This window comes from Mustelus asterias, unplaced genomic scaffold (genome assembly GCF_964213995.1).
Source record: "Mustelus asterias unplaced genomic scaffold, sMusAst1.hap1.1 HAP1_SCAFFOLD_626, whole genome shotgun sequence".
Lineage (NCBI taxonomy): Eukaryota > Metazoa > Chordata > Chondrichthyes > Carcharhiniformes > Triakidae > Mustelus > Mustelus asterias.
In genome coordinates this window covers 145,569-166,648 of record NW_027590575.1, presented here as the reverse complement: position 1 = coordinate 166,648, position 21,080 = coordinate 145,569, and the positions used below count along the sequence as shown (strand labels likewise).

Here is a 21,080-nt window from a genome sequence, read left to right as displayed (position 1 = left end):
TAAATAAACATTTCCCTGGGTTTCAGATGTTCTAGTGCTGTAATGGGTGTCTTGACTCTCAGCCAATCCTCACAGTATATTCTTAGCTGAGAGATCAAACATCCACTTGAGCATTGGCTTGTCTACAGTACCACAATCTACTCAGTTATATGTCACTGAGACAGGAGGGATTGATTTGTTTTTTTTATTGGTCCTAATAGGCATTCCCCCAGCTATGTAAATGCCTGGTACAGGAAGTCCTGGTGATCTGCTGTTCCTCTTGAGCATCAAGCATGTGTTAGGTTGAAGGAAAAGGGATGGGATGGTTGGGGGAAGTGCAGGTGGATGAGAGTGAAGAGCAGTAACATTTGCAACCAAAGTTTTTATGATCTATTACAGATATCCAGGCAGCCAAAATTTTAGACATGAGAGACTGAAATTCTGTAGGGTGTTCAACTGTCCCACTCAAGTTTCCATCATTTCAATGCTGATTCTGTCCATTTCTTACTGAAGTTCCAGTGAAAGGCAAGTGAAGCTTTCAAGGAATTTCAGTCCTACTTTGCGTATTTCTGGGTTTATATGCAGCACCACAAAACAACACCGTGATACAATGACATTTGATGCACACCTCCCCCGAGATGAACCCCCAGTTTCCCTTGTGTCAAATCCTCCTGTCCCCCAGAGCCATCAACCCCCAAGATTCTCCCGAGTCAAACCCCTAGCCTCCCCTGGGTCAGGCCCCCCCACCTGGCCTCCCCCGGGTCAAATTTCCTGATCTCCCTAAAGTCAAATCCCCACCTGGGTTCCACCTGAGTCAACCCCCCCACCCGCCCAGGTCTTCCTTGAAGCAAACTTTCCCCAGTTTCACTCCAGTCAAACACCCTCCCACCCCTCCAGTCAATGTCACATCATACACTGGTACCCTGGGAATCAAACCCTAGTGTGCTCAGAGTGATGTCTTGGTACCCTCGAGTCTTACCCTGGTGCCCTTGATTCTTCCCTTGACACCCCACATAAACCCCACACAAGCCAGTACCTCCTCTCCCTTTTGAAGATGTGGAGGCGCTCCACAAGAGGGTCAGCACAGTGGCACGGTGGTTAGCACTGCTGTCTCACAGCATCAGGGTCCTGGGTTCAATTCAAGCCTTGGGTCACTGTCTGTGTGGAGTTTGCCTATTCTCCTTGTGTCTGCATGGGTTTCCTCTGGGTGCTGTGGTTTCCTCTCACAGTCCAAAGAACTGCAGGTTAGGTTGATTGGCCATGCTAAATTGCTCCTTAGGGTCAAGGGGTCTAGCAGGGTAAATATCTAGGGTTATGGGGATAGAGCCTGGGTGAGATTGTTGTCGGTGCAGAATCGATGAGCCAAAAGGGATTCTATGAAGTGCTGCATTCATCTCTGACCTCCTCTGGAGGTCTGTTGGCCAGGTGCGCATCTTTTTTTCCAGTTGTGCTTCATGCTGCTCTAACATCATGCTACTGTAGGTGGACTTTTGGCCTGTTGGGGTTATGATTCCTGTGTACGGGCCCAATAGTGAGTTGCAGATAGATCCCACTGAGGCCTCAGATACTGAATGGTTGGAAACACACCCTACCACTGATGCATGGAGAGGGATGATTGCGTTCTGCTTTCACATCAACATGAAATGCGTCTTTGGTCTTCTCATATTTTCCATTCCCTTCCCTGAAACCGCCCAATGCAAACGGGAGCAAAAAATGCCAGCCAGTTGCTGGGTGGCAGGATGACCGATCAACAAAAGAACCTGTAGCACCCTGAGAGGATTTCAAACACAAAGTATTTAAGCCCATCCAAAAGCAACAAGAAACACAACAAGGATGATAGGGAGTGGGATAGCTTGATCTTGGTTTCAGATAAAGCTCGGCACAACATCGTGGGTCGAAGGGCCTATTCTGTGCTGTACTGTTCTATGTTCTATGTTTATGTAAAGGATGGTGAGAAGCCTGGCATTCTCTTCCACATTTGGTGGTTGATATTTGGTCAATTGTGAATTTTATATCTGAAATTGTAGATTGCTTGTTAACCAGAAGTGTTAGGCAAAGGTGTATAAATGAAGTTATGCCACAGATTATCCATAATCTCATTGAATGATAGAATAGGCTTGAGGGGCTAAGTGGCCTCATCATGTTTCTGTGAACCCGTGTTCCGAATGCTTTGGACATAGTTTGAATTTGTTCGGACTGGGAGAAATTCAACTACATTAGAAGCGTGCTTATGAAAATTTCTATCATTTATAGAACAATGATTGGGTGAAAGTTTCTGTTTCATGTAAAATGACTTAAAAATGAAAATACTTAAAATAAGTGTTCACACACAGGGTAGAATCTGTTGGTGACCTGAAAGCTCAGAACTAATTGTAGCTTCAGCCTGTGCACAATTTCTTTTTGGAAAAGAAATGATGAGTAGGACCATAAATATCAGAAATGCCCAACATGGAGGCATGAAACAGTGTGGGGCCAGTTGATAGTGGGCACACTACTACATGAGACCAGTTGTCTGGATTGGCATCCAGTCAAAGAACAAAGAACAATACAGCACAGGAACAGGCCCTTCGGCCCTCCAAGCCCATGCTGCTCCCTGGTCCAAACTAGACCATTCTTTTGTATCCCTCCATTCCCACTCCGTTCATATGGCTATCTAGATAAGTCTTAAATCATCTCGCTATGATCTCGCGGATGACACAAAATTGGCAGGACTTGCAAGTCCTGTCCCTGTCCATATTCCCTGTCCCTGTCCATATCAAGCAGGAGAGTGTCTAGGTTAAAATGTGTAAGAAAAGAAGAAATGAGGCAAGGAAAGATTAGTGAATATGAACATTTACCAATAGATTGCTCAGGATTCCCTGTTTGAAACAGTTGCTATTAAACTAGAAAGAGTGCAGAAAAGATTTACTAGGATGCTACCCGGACTTGATGGTTTGAGTTATAAGGATAGGTTGGATAGACTGGGACTTTTTTCTCTGGAGTGTAGAAGGCTGAAGTGTGATCTTATAGAGGTCTATAAAATAATGAGGGGCATAGATCAGCTAGATAGTCAATATCTCTTCCCAAAGGTAAGGGAGTCTAAAACTAGAGGGCACACGTTTAAGGTGAGAGGGGAAAGATACAAAAGTGTCCAGAGGGGCAATTTTTTCACGCACAGGGTGGTGACTGTCTGGAACAAGCTGCCAGAGGTGGTAGTAGGGGCAGGTACAATTTTGTCTTTTAAAAAGCATTTAGACAGTGATATGGGTAAAATGGGTATCGAGAGATAGGGCCAAATGTGCAATTGGGATTAACTTAGGGGTTTAAAAAAAGGGTGGCATGGACAAGTTGGGCCGAAGGGCCTGTTTCCATGCTGTAAATCTCTACCTCTATTACCTCTAATAAATAGTTTGTCAGGTCCTTTTAAATGCAATCATGCCATGTGCTATAACATTTTTTGATATCCATTATGTATCCTACAATTCAGAAAGTGATGTTATAGCCTACATCCGGTCATATGGTTGTACAATTAAATTCCTCATTGTGTCTCCTGGATAGGCTAATGTTACATGTGTCCTTGCTGACCTATCTTCTGGTAGGAGACAGATAAGTAAGACGAAGCCAATTCTCAGCTAACATTTGGTTTAATTCCATAAATAATACAAGAAAGAAAAGAGTTTTAGTGAATTTTAATCTGTTTATGATTCATATAATATGCTAACTATTTTTTCCATTTAATTTCAAAGGAATTATTTGGTACCTGCTTCTGGATTTCAGAGTCTGCAGTTTCGCCTTGTGGAGAATAAGATTGGAGTTCCAGACAGTTTGCGAGTTCCTTACAACAGAAAGCACTACAAGGACAACTTCAAAGGGAAGGAAAATGAGCAACTGCTTCAATCTGAACTGGAACCAACACTCTTACAACTAGTGGAGGTGCTCACATTGAGATTCAGTCAATAATCAATCATGTTGATTTTCTCAACAAGGTAACAGATAAGACAAATGACATATCACGAAGAATTCAAGGATGGAATTGTGGAGCCATTCCGACATTCAGCCACATAAATACATTATCATGGTTTAAGTTACAGGCCAAGTGGGGGAGACGACCACGTTATTTCATAGCTACAGTGTTAGTATTGGGAGTTCTGGTTAAGACAGTCTCTAATGTTGTCCAGCTGTTTCCTTTGTTGTTAATGCTTTATAGGAAGGCCGATATAGTTTTAGTGAGTGAGTCTGAAATAATCAATTTTGTATTGGTATATTGACCATCAGGCAGATCTTATATTGAAGAGCTATTACTTTCTCTTCCTCGCATTCAGCACTGCATTCATGCTGCTTGAGGGATCCTCCATTAACATATTTAAATAACTAAACTAGAGCTTACAGTTGAGATACATTTGACTTAATTTTGCCAGTGCCAAGTACTGTGTTGTGTTATTGGAGATGTTTTGTTAACTTCCTGGATTTTCAACAGTGTGGTTCTGGATCCTTTCAAGGAGGTCAGTGGAGTTGTTTGACTTGTCAATAGAATGCCTGCTACAGAATGGCACCAATTCTGTCTCCTCTTGGGATACAATGTCTCTTGGAAATGGACGACAGATAGAAGAAAGGACGAGCCACCTAGATGTAGTGCTAGGCCACACAAGATTAAGAAGACTTAGGGGCACCAAGAGGGCATAGGTGAAGACAGACCAACATAGTTAGGGATAGGATCATTGACACTGTCAATAATCAGCATTAAAAAATATTGCACCTCAAAGCCGCAACTGCTCTCCCTTTGTTCCATTTCCCATAGGGAGTTTATCTTCCCATCTGTATTCAGAATCTCCAACTGGATCTCCATGCAACCCCAACAGTGAGAGTCATGGAGACCCATGGTGGCAGACAGCCTTGTCACTCACTGAACCCGAGGTCTCGCTACCAGCTCCCCCCCCCCCGCCCCACCACCATTCCCCATCACTGAACATTGAGTAAAACAATGGTCCCTCCAACCCTCTCTCAGACATGAGACCGGAAGTCTGTGTGCAGTCAGGGGACAGGCAGGTGTCAGGCTTAGGCAGAGCAGAGAAGCTTCACAGCTTGTCTCACATCGAGGCTTCATCAACGTCCTGCCTTGACAAGTCACTCGCTGGGACAGTCAACCCAGTTGGGGCTGGAGCTGCCAGACATCAAGCCTCCTAATCGAAGCATCTGGCTGCAATCAGGGCCTTCCTGGTCCAGCTGGCATGCTGGACCCTCACCGCTGCCTGTCTTCCACCCTCCTGGTCCTCCTTGGGCTCTTCCCCCACTCCCTCCTCGTCTGCCTCCTCCCTTGAGGAATACGCATGGTGGTCCTATTCTAGAATATCACTCTGCTGCTGCGCAATGTTGTGGAGTACACAGCAGACCACCACAATGAGGGAGACCCTCCAGAGGCTGTACTGAAGAGTACTGCCAGAGCAGTCATAGGGTCATAGAAATTTACAGCATGGAAACAGGTCCTTCGGCCCAACTTGTCCATGCCAGTGGAACTGCATCTTAAGCATGCCAATGCACCACTTGGTGACAGATCGAGTGACAGCGTAGGCCTCATTTATAGAATCATAGAATCCCTACCGTACAGAAGAGGCCATTCCGCCCATTGAATCTGCCCTGACTCTCTGTCAGAGTACTTTACCCTGACCCTCTCCCCCACCCTATTCCCATAACACCGTGCTTTAACCATGGCTAATCCATCTAACCTACATGTCTTGCGACACTAAAGGGCAATTTAGCATGGCCAATCCACCTAACATGTACATCTTTAGACTGTGGGAGGAAACTGGAGCACCTGGAGCGGCGTCAGGGCATCAATGGCCCTCATTTCATTATCTGCTTTGGTAAATGCTTTGAATGTAGTTATAGAAGCACAACCTAAATGGATTTCTTTGGTCAGTCGTGCAAAGTACTGATTGTCAAGATTTATTTGAGTAACTGACATTGGTAAAGGTCAAAATTTGAATTGTACAGTGAGTAGTACCTGAACTAAGTTCATACTATTTCTACATATCTTCTACCTGTAGATATTGTAGCCATGAAGTTGTTATACTTTTAAAGAGGAACTTGCATTGATATAGCACCTTTTACAACCTCAGGACATTCCAAAGTATTCTACAATAAAACGTTGTAGTGCAGGAAATGCAGCAGCCAATTTTTTTTTACCACAAACTTCCAAAAATGGCAATCTGATAATGAGCAAATTAAATGTTTTTGTTGAATAATATGTGTGGAGTTTGCATGTTCGCCCCATATCTGCGTGTGCTTCCTCCGGTTGCTTTGGTTTCCTTCCACAGTCCGAAGATCTGCAGGTTAGGTGGATTGGTCATGTTAAATTGCCCCTTAGTGTCCCAAGATGTATAAGTTAGGGGAATTAGCCATGGGAAATGTGTTGGGTTACAGGTTAGGGCCTGGGTGGGATGCTCTTTCAGAGAGTCGGTGCAGACTCGATCATCCGAATGGTACTGTAGAGATTCTATAATTCTATATCTTTGCTCATCGAAACGTTAGCTCTATTCTCTATCTGCAGATGCTGTCAGACCTATTGAGATTTTCCAACATTTTCTGTTTTTGTGATGCTGATTGAGAATTGAATATTGGCCTGGCCCCTTCTTCAAAACTTTTACAGCTGCCTTGGAGATCAGAAGGGGCCTTGACTTTCTGAAAGACAGCACCCCCAACAGTGCAGCACCCCCTAATTATTGCACTGGAGTGTCAACCTAGATTGTTGTGCTCAAGTCTCACACCCCCTTACTTAGAGGTGAGAGTGTTGTCAACTGGGCCATAACTAAGAAATTGTGCTCATGATTAATTATTCCTGAGGGGAGGTGCAAGTCATGCACTACTCTTTGAAGTTGCGAAGGTGAGTTCATTTATCATTAGCATTGAGGGTGAGAAAGGGAAGTCACTCATGGCCCAGTATTTATTTTCTGACATGTTTATATTTTTATATTGGATCTTTAATTTTATTTTAAGCAATGGCTGGAGAGGACCCCTGGACTTGAACCTGATGGATTTGATTTCTGGGGCAAATTGCAAAACAACATTGAAAGAGGACTGAGGGAAGAATTTACAGATATCCAGGTAACAACCATAATCAAATTGAAACTAGTATAGGAGGAAAATATACATTCATGCACTTGCCAATAAAGCAAAGTGCATATCATTTAACCTTAGAAAAGCATTCTGTGTAAGTCACATAAATCCCTTCCAAACAGCACAGTGGGTTTCAATACTACATGGGCTGCAGAAGTTCAAGAAGGCAGCTCACCTTCTTAAGGGAAAATAAGGATGGAACAATAAATGCTGGTGTTACCAGCGACATCTGCATCCCAAAAGAGGATTTAAAAATGCAGATATACAATTGAAACTGTGGAAAGGTGATTGTAATTATACCAATAAAAGGGAATTCCTAAAAATGTTAAATATGCTCAGCAATAAGATATAACCACTTTCATTAAAAAATGAGATTATTGTTTTATGCTATTTTGTGGTGTTATTTTACAGCTGTCTCTGCATCAAAAACCATACAGTAAATTTATATTTGCAGATAGTGGGAGAGAAATTATTTTTGAGAGCATGGCATGTATACAATCTTCAAATGATTAACAACTGTACAATTTTTATGTTTTGAAAAAGTCAAAGCCCACATTTGAGGAGAAGGAAGATATGCTGTGGGAACTGAACAAACGCAAGGAAATACTCACATCGTTGTTCGATGAAAAACGTCATGAACATCTGTTGGGCAAAGGTAGGGACAAGAATTGTAGAATACATAAAGCGAATATGTTTCCAATAAAACTGAAAATAATGAGAAGATACTGCAACTGATAACATTGGGAACATGTTGGGGTAGAATATCCTTTGGGGTTCTATAATCTCTTGCCATGGGATGATTTTAACCCTACCTGTTTGAGGGAAGCTGGCCAGTTAAAATTCAGTAAGAAGTCTCACAACACCAGGTTAAAGTCCAACAGGTTTATTTGTAGCAAACGCCACTAACTTTCAGAGCACTTGCTGCTCCTTCGTCAGGTGGGTGGGAGTTCTGATCACAAACAGGGCACAAAGACACAAACTCAATTTACATGAATAATGATTGGAATGTGAGTCTTTACAGCTAATCAAGTCTTAAAGGTACAGACAATGTGAGTGGAGAGAGCATTAGGCACAGGTTAAAGAGATGTGTATTGTTTCCAGACAGGAAAGTTAGTGAGATTTTGCAAGTCCAGGCAAGTTGTGGGGGTTACAGATAGTGTGACATGAACCCAAGATCCCGGTTGAGGCCGTCCTCATGTGTGCGGAACTTGGCTATCAGTCTCTGCTCAGCGACTCTGCGCTGTTGTGTGTCGTGAAGGCCACCTTGGAGAACGCTTACCTGAAGATCAGAGGCCGAATGTCCGTGACCGCTGAAGTGTTCCCCAACAGGAGGAGAACAGTCTTGCCTGGTGATTGTCGAGTGGTGTTCATTCATCCGTTGTCGTAGCGTCTGCATGGCCTCTGATCTTCAGGTAAGCATTCTCCAAGGCGGCCTTCACGACACACGACAGCGCAGAGTCGCTGAGCAGAGATTGATAGCCAAGTTCCGCAAACATGAGGACGGCCTCAACCGGGATCTTGGGTTCATGTCACACTATCTGTAACCCCCACAACTTGCCTGGACTTGCAAAATCTCACTAACTTTCCTGTCTGGAAACAATACACATCTCTTTAACCTGTGCTTCATGCTCTCTCCACTCACATTGTCTGTACCTTTAAGACTTGATTAGCTGTAAAGACTCACATTCCAATCATTATTCGTGTAAATTGAGTTTGTGTCTTTATGTGCCCTGTTTGTGATCAGAACTCCCACCCACCTGACGAAGGAGCAGCAAGTGCTCCGAAAGTTAGTGGCGTTTGCTACAAATAAACCTGTTGGACTTTAACCTGGTGTTGTGAGACTTCTTACTGTGTTTACCCCAGTCCAACGCCGGCATCTCCACATCATGACTACCATCAGTTAAAATTCTCCAGGCTCTAACTGGTGCCACCAGGAACCACTGTAGCTGATAAGGGTGTCCAAAACCAACACAGGCTTTTTTGATAGTATATGCTTACCTGACAGGAACAAGCCCAGAAGAGATCTCAACGGGTAAATTCCTTTGTTGGTGAAGAAGTTGGTGCTCCCTGGAACTGATAAATAAATCTCAGGCTGCCTCTGGTGTGAACTTGACCCCATCATTGCCACCCAAACCCGCTTCAGCCCTACCTCAGTGATCAAAGGGACTCTCATTGGACACCCTGGAAATTGCTGCTGTGTATTTACCTACTGGACCATGCAAATATGGGTGAAATCTTGTGGAAGCATCAGCGTTCTCACCTGCTGGCTGGAGAGCCAGTTAGAGACTAATAATGCTGCTTCTTGGGAAGCCCAAATAAACTAATCAGGCAGTAGCCATGCCAGCATCGGGCATTCCTCTGGAATCAAGACCTCGGGGCTGGAAATCTCAACTACTAAATGCTGTCGGTCAATCAGAGGCTGGCAGCTCTTGTACCACTGTGGATGCCATGGCTGCAACGCGAAGCCATGATGTGGAGATGCCGGCGTTGTACTGGGGTGGGCACAGTAAGAAGTCTCACAACACCACATTAAAATCCAACAGGTTTATTTAGTAACATGAGCTTTCGGAGCGCTCCAAAAGCTCGTGCTACCAAGTAAACCTGTTGGACTTTAACCTGGTGATGTGAGACTTCTTACTTTGCAACTGAAAGGACAGGCACTGGAGTCTCAGGATTGTGAAACGGCCCAGGACACAGTTAAGTAATGTGGTGGGGAAGAGGTTTTGCAGAGTAGGAGGCTGGTGGCAAGGGCAAGAGATGCTGGTTCTCAGCGTCATTCCCCCCTCACCCACCCCCACTTCCCTAAACTCCAATATTCAGTACCTGGATTGGGTACTGGGTGCCTTTGTTCGAGATTCACCGGCGCCCTGAGACCCACCTCTGGGGGTGGCATTAAGTTCTGCCCAGTGTGTGCAATTTCAGAAATCATAGAGGTGTAGCTATTGTTTATTTTATTATATTTAATTTTAACTGACAACGAATCAAGGACAGTGCTCCTATAATCCCCAAGGTGCACTCTCCATGAAACAAGCATCACACCATGTAATTGCCTTTACAATTAGCCTTCCACACTTGTCATTTGATAATGGTTGAGATTTTCTGGTCGTGTGCGCCCCAAGATCAGAAATTCCCACCCAAGGTCAATGGGTGGTCCGTCAAATTTTCTGTCCCGCCCACTACAATTCTCGTGGCAGGTGGGATGGGAAATTTCTGGCCAATATCTAGAGTCCCAAATTGCAGCCGTTTTAGATTTCAAATGCTTGTGATGAAAATTCTTTATGGAGTTGATCCATTAATACATTGCTGGCAATTAATGAATGTGCACAGTCAAAAATCATCAATGTGTCATTTTTAGACAATACAGCAGGAGCTATTATGCTGTAGTATTCATGATATATAATTATAACAATGGACAACAGTATTTCATAATTTTTAGAATGCAGCTATAGATGGAGTTGTCTCTGGTCCCGCTGCAGTGAACAGAGATTTGGCTGAGTGCCAAGTTCTCTGTCCTTACTTGCAGCGGCAGTGGGCATGAACAGCTGAACAATTCTGGCCTATACGTTAGAATAACCAAATATTGGGAGCATTTCAGTTTACCATGAGTGAATCATTGTTCATTCACCATAGAAATTATTTTGAACATTATTTTGTAGTTCATCGGTGGGATGTGAATTTGTTGGCTGGGCCAACGTTTATTTCCCATCCCTAATTGCCTTTGAAAAGGTGGTGGTGAGCTACCTCTTGAACCGCCGCAGTCCATATGGTGTAGGTACACCCGTAGGTCCAGGATCTTTACTCAGTAGAATCATAGAAACCCTACAGTACAGAAAGAGGCCATTCGGCCCATCGAGTCTGCACCGACCACAATCCCCCCCAGGCCCTACCCCCATATCCCTACAGATTTACCCACTAATCCCTCTAACCTACGCATCTCAGGGCACTAAGGGCAATTTTTAGCATGGCCAATCAACCTAACCTGCACATCCTTGGACTGTTAGTGTTTGTTCACTCGTTCCGTCTGTTCTTTGCATCCCACCCCACCCTCCTGCTCACTTCCCTTCAGTTGTGCCTCCGTTCCAACCATCCCCTCTCATTGTTGGAAAGTGAATGAATGTTAAGTTTGGAGTGTTAGTGAAGGAATGGCCAACTAATTCCAAATCAAGATGGTGAGTGGCTTAGAGTTGGAACTTCCAGGTGGTGGTATCCCCATGTGTCTGCTGCCCTTGCCCTTCTAGATGGTAGTGGTTATGGTTTGGAATATGAATATATGAAGTTTCTCAGCCTTTGACTACAGGCATTCACTGTCACTTTTCTAATTTGAGCAGATTCATTCTGATCTATACTCATATAATGGTGTATGAACATGCAGATAAAATATTAAAGGTCAAAGCTGGTTTAAAATTTGTAGTTAATCATGACTTTAAGTATACAAAAACCTCCAATCATGCTTTCATGTAATGGCTAATTTTAGTAAAAGAAAGATGTAAATAAAATCTGGTGGAATGTTAGCAGAGCAATTACTTCCTTGTTTGAAGCTTTGGTCTGAGGATTCTTTTACCTGCAAAAATAGATTAAGAAAACTCCAGTAGAGATAGGCATTACGAGACAAATCAAGACAGTCTCTGAACTTTGAACCTCAGACAAATTTTCACTCGTTCCCTCTGTTCTTTGCATCCCACCCCACCCTCCTGCTCACTTCCCTTCAGTTGTGCCTTTGTTTCAACCTTCCCCTCACATTGTCGGAAGTGAATGAATGTTAAGTTTAGTAATAGTAGTGTATGTGTTTTATATGCTTTGGTCCCATGATTCTTCCTTGTATTTGTGAACTCCTTGTGCTTGCACCTTACTGTAAATGACAGAACAACGCCAATGGAGAAAGTCATAATCAATAGGGTGATATTTACCCTGCTGCCTTCAAATGTCATGTGTCATTTGCTACAGTAAGAAGTCTCACGACACCAGGTTAAAGTCCAACAGGTTTATTTGGTAGCAAATGCCATTAGCTTTTGGAGCGCTGCTCCTTTGTCAGGTGAGTGGGAGATAGCAGCGCTCCGAAAGCTTGTGGCGTTTGCTACTAAATAAACCTGTTGGACTTTAACCTGGTGTTGTGAGACTTCTTACTGTGTTTACCCCAGTCCAACACCGCCATCTCCACATCATTTAATACATGACAGACTTGCATACGTTAGCTAATTACTTAATATTTTCAGAGATTGAATCAACTGTCATTTCTGCTGCTTTACACAACAGCTTAGAACTGCTGGAAACAAGATTGGTATGCAGATATTCGTTTCTTGGTGCCTAATGCCATTAATAGAATCTCAGGTTGCATTGCTGAAGGCTCTACAGTGGGGAGGTGAAGCTATCAATTTCAGTGAGTATCGAAGAAAACTAGTCTCCTCCCCATCAATGGCAGTACAGGACTACAACAATTTTAACCAGAAAGTGCGAATAGTGGTTTTAAAATGACTACCCATCTGCAGAGAATTGTGTTGCCAATTTCCCTCTACCAGCACTTGGTTAAGTGAAGTGAAGAGAATCTAGAGGGGCTGGTATCTTCTTAAAGGAACACTGCTGCTCCTCATTGTCTATCAAAGCACAACCCCAGTATTCATTGACCCTGATTAATATGTCTGGATTAGAATTCAGCCTGCTTTGAGAGAACAACTTCACCACTTGTCCAGAAAAGTCTGTTAAATCAGACAAAGACAATGTGGGAATTTCCAGTCTTGCCCAAGCGAGGCCATAAAATCCCGCCAAGTACAACTTTTCAGCAGTCAAGTAACTGGGACATTTTAACTTTTCAACAAACCAGGCTTCTGCTAGGTGGGCAGAGTCAAAATCTATTTCACTGTCATATTTTCCATTTTCCAATGGATATTTTAATTATCCTTTACTAAAACTTATGTACAGAGATTGATTGGTAGGACATAGATTCAAACATGGCGAATTGTACTTTTTTTTCCAGGTGAACGAAGAATATCGTATAAGGCACTGCAGGGAGCTCTCATGATCTACTTTTACAGGTTAGTTATAATCAATATAGTACATGCAGTGAAAGAGCTGAGTGGGTTAATGGACCAGTATACTGTTGCTTTACCTCTGGGACCTGTGCTCAGATCCAGTCCAGATTGATTCAACAAAAATGCTGATTTCTTGTTGCATACCCAGCAGGTAATGTATGGAAAATCACATGGCTGTAAGCTTACATTTCCTTCCACAAGCTTCTTGGAAATGCCACTTACCTCTAGAAGGATTGGAGTATGGAAATGCAAATGGACGGTTTGAACATCCCAAATAAACACTGACTGCAACAAACTACCACACAAGTTGGCAATCTCAGTACATAACGGTTGCTAGAAATGTTCAAGGTGCATAGAATTGCCCATTTGAAGTGAAGGCAAATGAAAAACAAGAGGAATTTGATTGTCCAGTGGAGTTCCCTTGATTTGCTGTAGTGGAAATAGCTGTGGAGTGGCATCATTGACTTTATACGGGGTTTCAGCAAGTTGCAATGAAAGATTTGGAGAACAGCTAGTATCTACCCTTATACAAGGTAGTAGAGGGTTTTACTTTGCTTATATACTTTGATATGGCCTTATATTATGCTAACTTGGAAGAGCTTGAAGTTGATATGGAGTGTTCAAAGAGTTTCATTCTTCAGATTGTCATCACTCTGAGAAACACTATATAAGTCAATTTGCCTTTATATAAAGATAAAAGGACATGATATAGATGAGAGTTTGCTTAAATACAGATGTTACGTTCTTGCAATTTGTCATATACATGCCACACACCCCAGATATCATGGAGGTCAGGTGGATTTCATAGATAGGAAAAGAACACTGTAGGGGTGACTTACCTACAGTAATTGTCACTCACTTGCAATGAGGAAAATATGTTCTCTGGAGTTCATTTTCAACTTGGGCAGAGTTGTATGAGTGGCAAAACTAATTGCAGTTTTCCACCCTCGTCAAAGATGAATGTTAATTTTGTGTCTACTTAGTACAAAGAAGACATTGGTCAGGCCACACTTGGAATACTGTACAGTTCTGGTCACCCTATTATAGAAAGGATATTATTAAACTAGAAAGAGTGTAGAAAAGATTTACTAGGATGCTGCCAGGAATTGATGGTTTGAGTTATAAGGAAAGGCTGAATAGAGCATAGGGGTGATCTTATAGAGGTCTATAAAATAATGACGGGCATAGATCAGTTAGATAGTCAACATCTTTTCCCAAAGGTAGGGGAGTCTAAAACTAGAGGGCTTAGGTTTAAAGTGAGAGGGGAGAGATTCAAAAGGGTCCAGAGGGGCAATTTTTCACACAGAGGTTGGTGAGTGTCTGGAACAAGCTGCCAGAGGTAGTGGTAGAGGCGGGTACAATTCTTTGTCTTTTAAAAAGCATTTAGACAGTCACATGGTTACCCATGGGTATAAAGGGATATGGCTCAAATGCGAACAATTGGACGAGCTTAGTGGTTAAAGAAAAAAGCCCACATTGTATCTTTAAGACCTGGCTGGCTGTAGGGATTCGCATTCTAATCAGTATTCTGTAACTTGATTTTGTGTCTCTGTGCACTGTTTGAGAGCACATTTCCACTCCATCTGACGAAGGAGCAGCACTCAGAAAGCTTATGGTATTTGCTACCAAATAAACCTGTTGGACTTTAACCTGGTGTTGTTAAAACTCTTACTGTGTTAAAGAAAAAAGGCCAGCATGGACAAGTTGGGCCAAACGGCCTGTTTCCATGCTGTAAACCTTTATGACTCTATGTGGAGTAAAATATAGATATCCATGGGGAGAGTATGAGGCAGTGAATATAATTTCCAATTGTTCTATCAAAAAGCCAACAGACATATAATGGCCAGAATTTTACAACATCGCCTATGAACTTCCTGTGAACTGGTCTGGCAGGAGTGCAGGTTTTAAAATCAGGTGCAATAGCAGGCAGTGCCATGCCATTTGCCCATCTGCCTCTCCTGGAGTTTTACAAGAGAGTAAGGTATCAGGGCCTGCCCTCCCTTTGGTTATTGAGACCCTAATGTGCTTTGTCCTCCTGCCATTGGCATTTTACCAGTGGCAGGTGGTGCCCATGCCATATGGCAAGGCTGTCAGGTACACCTTTCCCAGTAGCAGGCTAGGACTGAAGATTTGCTAGCCATTTCCTTGGCGGGCAGCCCTTGGAGGGGGACATAAGGACTGAAGCCATGACCTCAGGTAGTCAATTATCTGATAATTATAAGGTCCGGTTGTGGCACCTTCATATAGAATCCTCACCCAAATAGCCCCAGTGTGGGTAATAAATCTCAGGGAGGAGAAAGCTGATTGTTTACCCATTCGTTTGTCAAGAAATGGACCTTTGAAGAACAAAGGTCAGAGGACAATAATTGCATTAACTTTACAATGGAGATAAAACTATAGAAGATAACCCACAATGTTTACTTTTATTATCTCTAGAGAAGAACCACGTTTCCAGGTGCCATTCCAGTTACTGAATTCACTCATGGATATTGATTCCCTCATGACTAAATGGAGATGTAAGTTATAATACAAACTTGATTTATTTAAGTAAAACAAGCATTTGTTCTTATTAATTTACAATTTCTTCTTATTTTCTCTAAGACAATCATGTTTGTACGGTTCAAAGGATGATTGGAAGTAGAGCAGGCACAGGTGGATCATCTGGCTATCAATATCTACGTTCTACAATGAGGTAGGATGAAAGGACAGCCATTTCTTCACAGGCCTTGCATGATTCTTCTGCCAGCTGCAATGGAAAATTAGGAGAATATCCATCGAAATATTTGGTGATCATTGGGGTTATATTTATACCTCCCCTTGAACACTGAAGTAATTTTTCCGAGTTTTCTCTTTTGCAGAGCAAACAATCACGAGGCTTTTTAAAAAAAACTTTGTAGTCTTTTTCTGGGCTGCCTCAGAGCAAGCCTGGATATACTTACTGTAGTATTGAGGCTAGAATTGTTTAAAGTATTTCAAGGTTGGCCCTGACAATACTTTGTAGTGGTTATTTTAAAATGTGGGATTTCACTTTCCCTACTGCAGCTGCATGTTGTAGTGTTGGTCTTGTGAGCTATTCACCAATACTGTTGAGTAAATTTTCAATGTATGCCAAGACAGTAATTGTCTGTTCCATTATCATAGAATCATAGAAACCCTACAGCACAGAAAGAGGCCATTCGGCCCATCGAGTCTGCACCAATCACAATCCCACCCAGGCTCTACCCCCATATCCCTACATATTTTCCCACTAATCCCTCTAACCTACGCATCTCAGGACTCTAAGGGGCAATTTTTAACCTGGCCAATCAACCTAACCCGCACATTTTTGGACTGTGGGAGGAAACCGGAGCACCCGGAGGAAACCCACGCAGACACGAGGAGAATGTGAAACTCCACACAGACAGTGACCCAAGCCGGGAATCGAACCCAGGTCCCTGGAGCTGTGAAGCAGCAGCGCTAACCACTGTGCTACTGTGCCGCCCATTACTCATTGCAATGGGCGGCACAAGATGTATGTGTTTATTTTTCCTGTTTTTTCTCCAAAGAGGATGCATACCGATTTGCATCTTGCGGTTCCTGCAGCTCCATTCCTCTCCGCTGCACAATTTTGCACAGGGCAGTAGACTACCATTATTCTGGAGGCCCTTGATGGGCTGCTCTCAATTGTGAAAAGGCACCTGAAGTGCATGAATAGCTCAATGGTTTGTACTATTATCGCCTTTGTGCAGATATGACTCCTATTGTACCTCCCAACTGTTTCACTGACAGGAGTCATCAGTGTGTAGCCCTTATCTCCATGGTGGCAGTCACTGATCCTCAGTGGAGGAGTAAAATTCTGTGGGAGATATATCAGCAGAATAAATGAATCATGGCAGCTCCCAGGACACCTTCTGAGAACTGCATTTTGATTTGATTTATTACTGTCACATGTATTTACAGTGAAAAGTATTGTTTCTTGCGCGCTATACAGACAAAACATACCGTTCATAGAGAAGGAAACGAGAGAGTGCAGAATGTAGTGTTACAGTCATAGCTAGGGTGGAGAGAAAGATCAACTTAATGCAAGGTAAGTCCATTCAAAAGTCTGACAGCAGCAGGGAAGAAGCTGTTCTTGAGTCGGTTGGTACATGACCTCAGACTTTTGTATCTTTCTCCCGAAGGAAGAAGGTGGAAGAGAGAATGTCTGGGGTGCGTGGGGTCCTTAATTATGCTGGCTGCTTTGCCGAGACAGCGGGAAGTGTATACAGAGTCAATGGATGGGAGGCTGGTTTGCGTGATGGATTGGGCTACATTCACGACCTTTTGTAGTTCCTTGCGGGCTTGGGCAGAGCAGGAGCCATACCAAGCTGTGATACAACCAGAAAGAATGCTTTCTATGGTGCATCTGTAAAAGTTGGTAAGAGTCATAGCTGACATGCCAAGTTTCCTTAGTCTTCTGAGAAAGTAGAGGCGTTGGTGGGTTTTCTTAACTATAGTGTCGGCATGGGGGGACCAGCACAGGTTGTTAGTGATCTGGATACCTAAAACCTTGAAGCTGTCGACCTTTTCTACTTCGTCCCCATTGATGTAGACAGGGGCATGTTCTCCTTTACGCTTGGTCACCTTCCAGTGGTCACAACCTATCTGTAAGAAGTCTCACAACACAGTTTTATTAGGTTTATTAGGAATCACAAGCTTTCGGAGTGCTGCTCCTTCACCAGGTGACTCACCTGATAAAGGAACAGCACTCTGAAAGCTTGTAATTTCAAATAAGCCTTTTGAACTTTAACCGAGTGTTGTGAGACTTCTTACTGTGCCACCCCAGTCTAACGCTGGCACCTCCACCTCATGCCAACCTATCTGAACATTGAGGGAGTGAAATTCCTTCAAATGGTAAAGAATATAGGTTGGTCTGAGGGAATCTTAATTACCACAATATACAGCCAATGACTCCCTGTACTTGTGCAAACCCAAAGATGTGTAGGTTGATTGGAGATGTGAAATTGCCCCTTAGTGTCCCAAGATGTGTAGGTTAGATGGGATGAGCCATGGTAAATGTGTAGGGTTATAGCGAGAGGGCCTGGGTAGGATACTCTGTCAGAGTCGCTACAGTATTGATGGGCCAAATGGCCTCTTCTGCACTGTGGGGATTCAATGATTCTATGATCCACTACAGTTTTTTATTCATTTGTGGGACATGGGCATTGCTGGAATGCCAGCATTAATTGCCCATCCCTAGTTGCCCGAGGGCCGTTGAGAGTCAACCACATTGCTGTGGCTCTGGAGTCACTTATAGGCCAGACCAGATAAGGATGGCAGGTTTTCATCCCTAAAGGACATTAGTAAACCAAATGGGTTTTCTGACACTCGATATGGCCATCAGTGGATTCTTAATTTCAGATATTTTTTATTGATTTCAATTTCATCCGGCCAGAGTGCCCGGTGGGCAGTGCTAGGTTGCCAGCTGGGCACTGCCAAACTTACATTGCCCTGTGGGCACTGGCTTTCCCTGCCCCCGACCACCCCAGGGGGGCTTCAGTGGCCTCTGATCCTCCTGGTGAGGCCATCACATGTGGTCTCTGTTGGTGAAGACCATCTGTGATTCTCGCCGTGGAGAACCTTGACCAGTGAGGTGGTTAAGGTAAGTGAGCCTGGACAACAGCATCCAGGACTCATTGTATTTACATAGAAACATAGAAGATAGGAGGAGGAGGAGGCCATTTGGCCCTTTGAGCCTGCTCCGCCATTCATTACGATCATGGCTGGTCGTCCAACTCAATAGCCTAATCCTGCTTTCTCTCCATAACCTTTGATCCCATTCACCCCAATTGCTATAGATTTAAATTGGTTTAAATTTAAATTGGTTTTGTGCCCTTTCTGGGCATGAAGCAGATTTCGCCGGCAAAACAGGGCTGGTACGATTGGGGAAGGTGAGAAACCGGGCCCATTTCTCGTTTTTTTGCCTCTCACCCAATCTTACCACTCACCTCGTCGAAAGTCAGGCAGGACAAGGTCGTAAGATCGCACCCTTTTAACTATATTTTAAGCATTAGTTCAGTGACTGGAATTAATTGTAGAATCATAATCTTTTACACTTGCAAAGTATGTAGGTTTTCATCTGTCAGAAACTAAAATGCACTTACTAATATAACTTGAAATGATATGGCTCTTGAATGCATACATCTGAACACCCCACAAGGTAGTTAATGTTTCTTGTCAATTGTAATGCTATTCAAAAAATTCAACTATGTCCTGAACTTTTTATTTCCATAGATGCTTCCTGATCTTTAAATACTTCCAGCATTTTCTGAATAAAGCTTCAATATTTGTTTTTTTCCCTTAATTCTCTGTTTCAGTGACCGATATAAAGTGTTTGTTGACTTGTTCAACCTCGCAACCTTCTTGGTCCCAAGACAGTGGATTCCAAAGCTGACCTCTTCAATTCACAAGTTCCTATATATTGCAGAGTGTTGTGATAGCTCTTACTTCAGCAGTGAGGAATCTGATTAAAGCAAAAATCAACTCATTGTTTTATATACAAAGAACAAAGAAAAAAGAAAAGTGCAGTACAGGAACAGGCCCTTCAAGTTTGCGCCGATCATGATGCCTGCCTAAACTAAAACCGTATGCACTTACGGAGTCCGTATCCTTCCATTCCCATCCTATTCACATATTCATCTAGTTGCCCCTTAAATGCTGCTATCGTACCTGCTCCCACCACCTCCCCGGGCAGCGCTTTTCAGACATTCACCACCCTCTGAGTAAAAAAACTTGCGTTGCACATCTTCTCTAAACTTTTCCCCACACACCTTAAACCTATGTCCCCAAGTATTTGACTTTTCTACCCTAGGAAGGAGCATCTGACTATCCACTCTGTCCATGCCACTCATAATCTTGTAAACCTCTACAAGGTCACCCCTCAACCTCCGTCGTTTCAGTGAGAACAAATCGAGTTTCTCCAACCTCTCCCCATAGCTAATAATACCTTCCAGACCAGGCAACATCCTGGTAAACCTCTTCTGTACCCTCTCCAAAGCATCCACATCCTTCTGGTAGTGTGGCAATATGTTGGAAGGGAAATGCACAAAGAATCAAAACATGTTTTAAAGCTTTTAACGTTCCATGTAAATGTTTTTAACTTTTGTTTGTACTTTATCCACTAAAGACTTTGGGGCATATTGTGACTTGTGTGATATTGTAAAATGGGTGATAGCAAGTCAATAGCTTGTTTTAGATCTCTCCTGATTTTTATTTGCATTAATTATAACATAAAATCAATAATTATCCTCCTTCCATGCTATAATAAGTTAGTCTAACACCTAATATTCACAACTGGTTTCCTGTAAAGAAATTGGTTTAGGTTGGAGGGTCACAGTTTTTTTTTTAACTGGTCGGTGCAACATCGTGGGCCGAAGGGCCTGTTCTGCGCTGTAATGTTCTATGTTCTATGTAACATATTGTACAGATGTGTGTGGGGTTACATATATAAACATATTTATCTAAAATATTGTAAGCAATATGTAAAACAATCTTAATTCTTCAGTTGATGTGTATTACTAAATGATGGGATCATAGTTCAAAAGTGTAACTGATTTAAAAGGGCAATCCTGCTCCTAATGAGCAAAGGATATATTTTGATAACATGCTTTAAATATCAAATAATGGCTTCTTCAGAAGATTTTCTTATGCATAATGCCATGTATTAGAAATCATAGAATCCCTACACTGCAGAAGGAGGCCATTCAGCTCATCAAGTCTGCACCGAGAACAATCCCACCCCAGCCCCTATCCCCACAACCCCACACATTTAACCTGCTGATCCCTCTAACCTACACATCACCAGGGGCAATTTACCATGGCCAATCCACCTAACCCACACATCTTTGGACTGTGGGAGGAAACCGGAGCACCCGGAGGAAACCCACGCAGACATGGGGAGACACGTGCAAACTCCACACAGAGAGTGACCCAAGCCGGGAATCGAACTTGGGTCCCTGGAGCTGT

General features: G+C 43.0%; 1 protein-coding gene across 1 annotated transcript in view; it reads left to right on the top strand.

Annotated features, from left to right (window-relative positions):
- Nucleotides 1–19,941, top strand: part of LOC144487159 (tryptophan 2,3-dioxygenase-like) — a 62,369-nt gene extending 42,428 nt beyond the window's left edge. Inside the window, exons 6-12 of the mRNA XM_078205220.1 lie at nt 3,705–3,891; nt 6,952–7,059; nt 7,615–7,726; nt 13,043–13,100; nt 15,534–15,613; nt 15,699–15,789; nt 19,433–19,941. Coding sequence (XP_078061346.1) covers nt 3,705–3,891; nt 6,952–7,059; nt 7,615–7,726; nt 13,043–13,100; nt 15,534–15,613; nt 15,699–15,789; nt 19,433–19,586 — 790 coding nt within the window. The 3' untranslated portion in view covers nt 19,587–19,941. The remainder of the gene's footprint in view (nt 1–3,704; nt 3,892–6,951; nt 7,060–7,614; nt 7,727–13,042; nt 13,101–15,533; nt 15,614–15,698; nt 15,790–19,432) is intronic.
- The last annotated feature ends 1,139 nt before the right edge of the window (nt 19,942–21,080 follow it).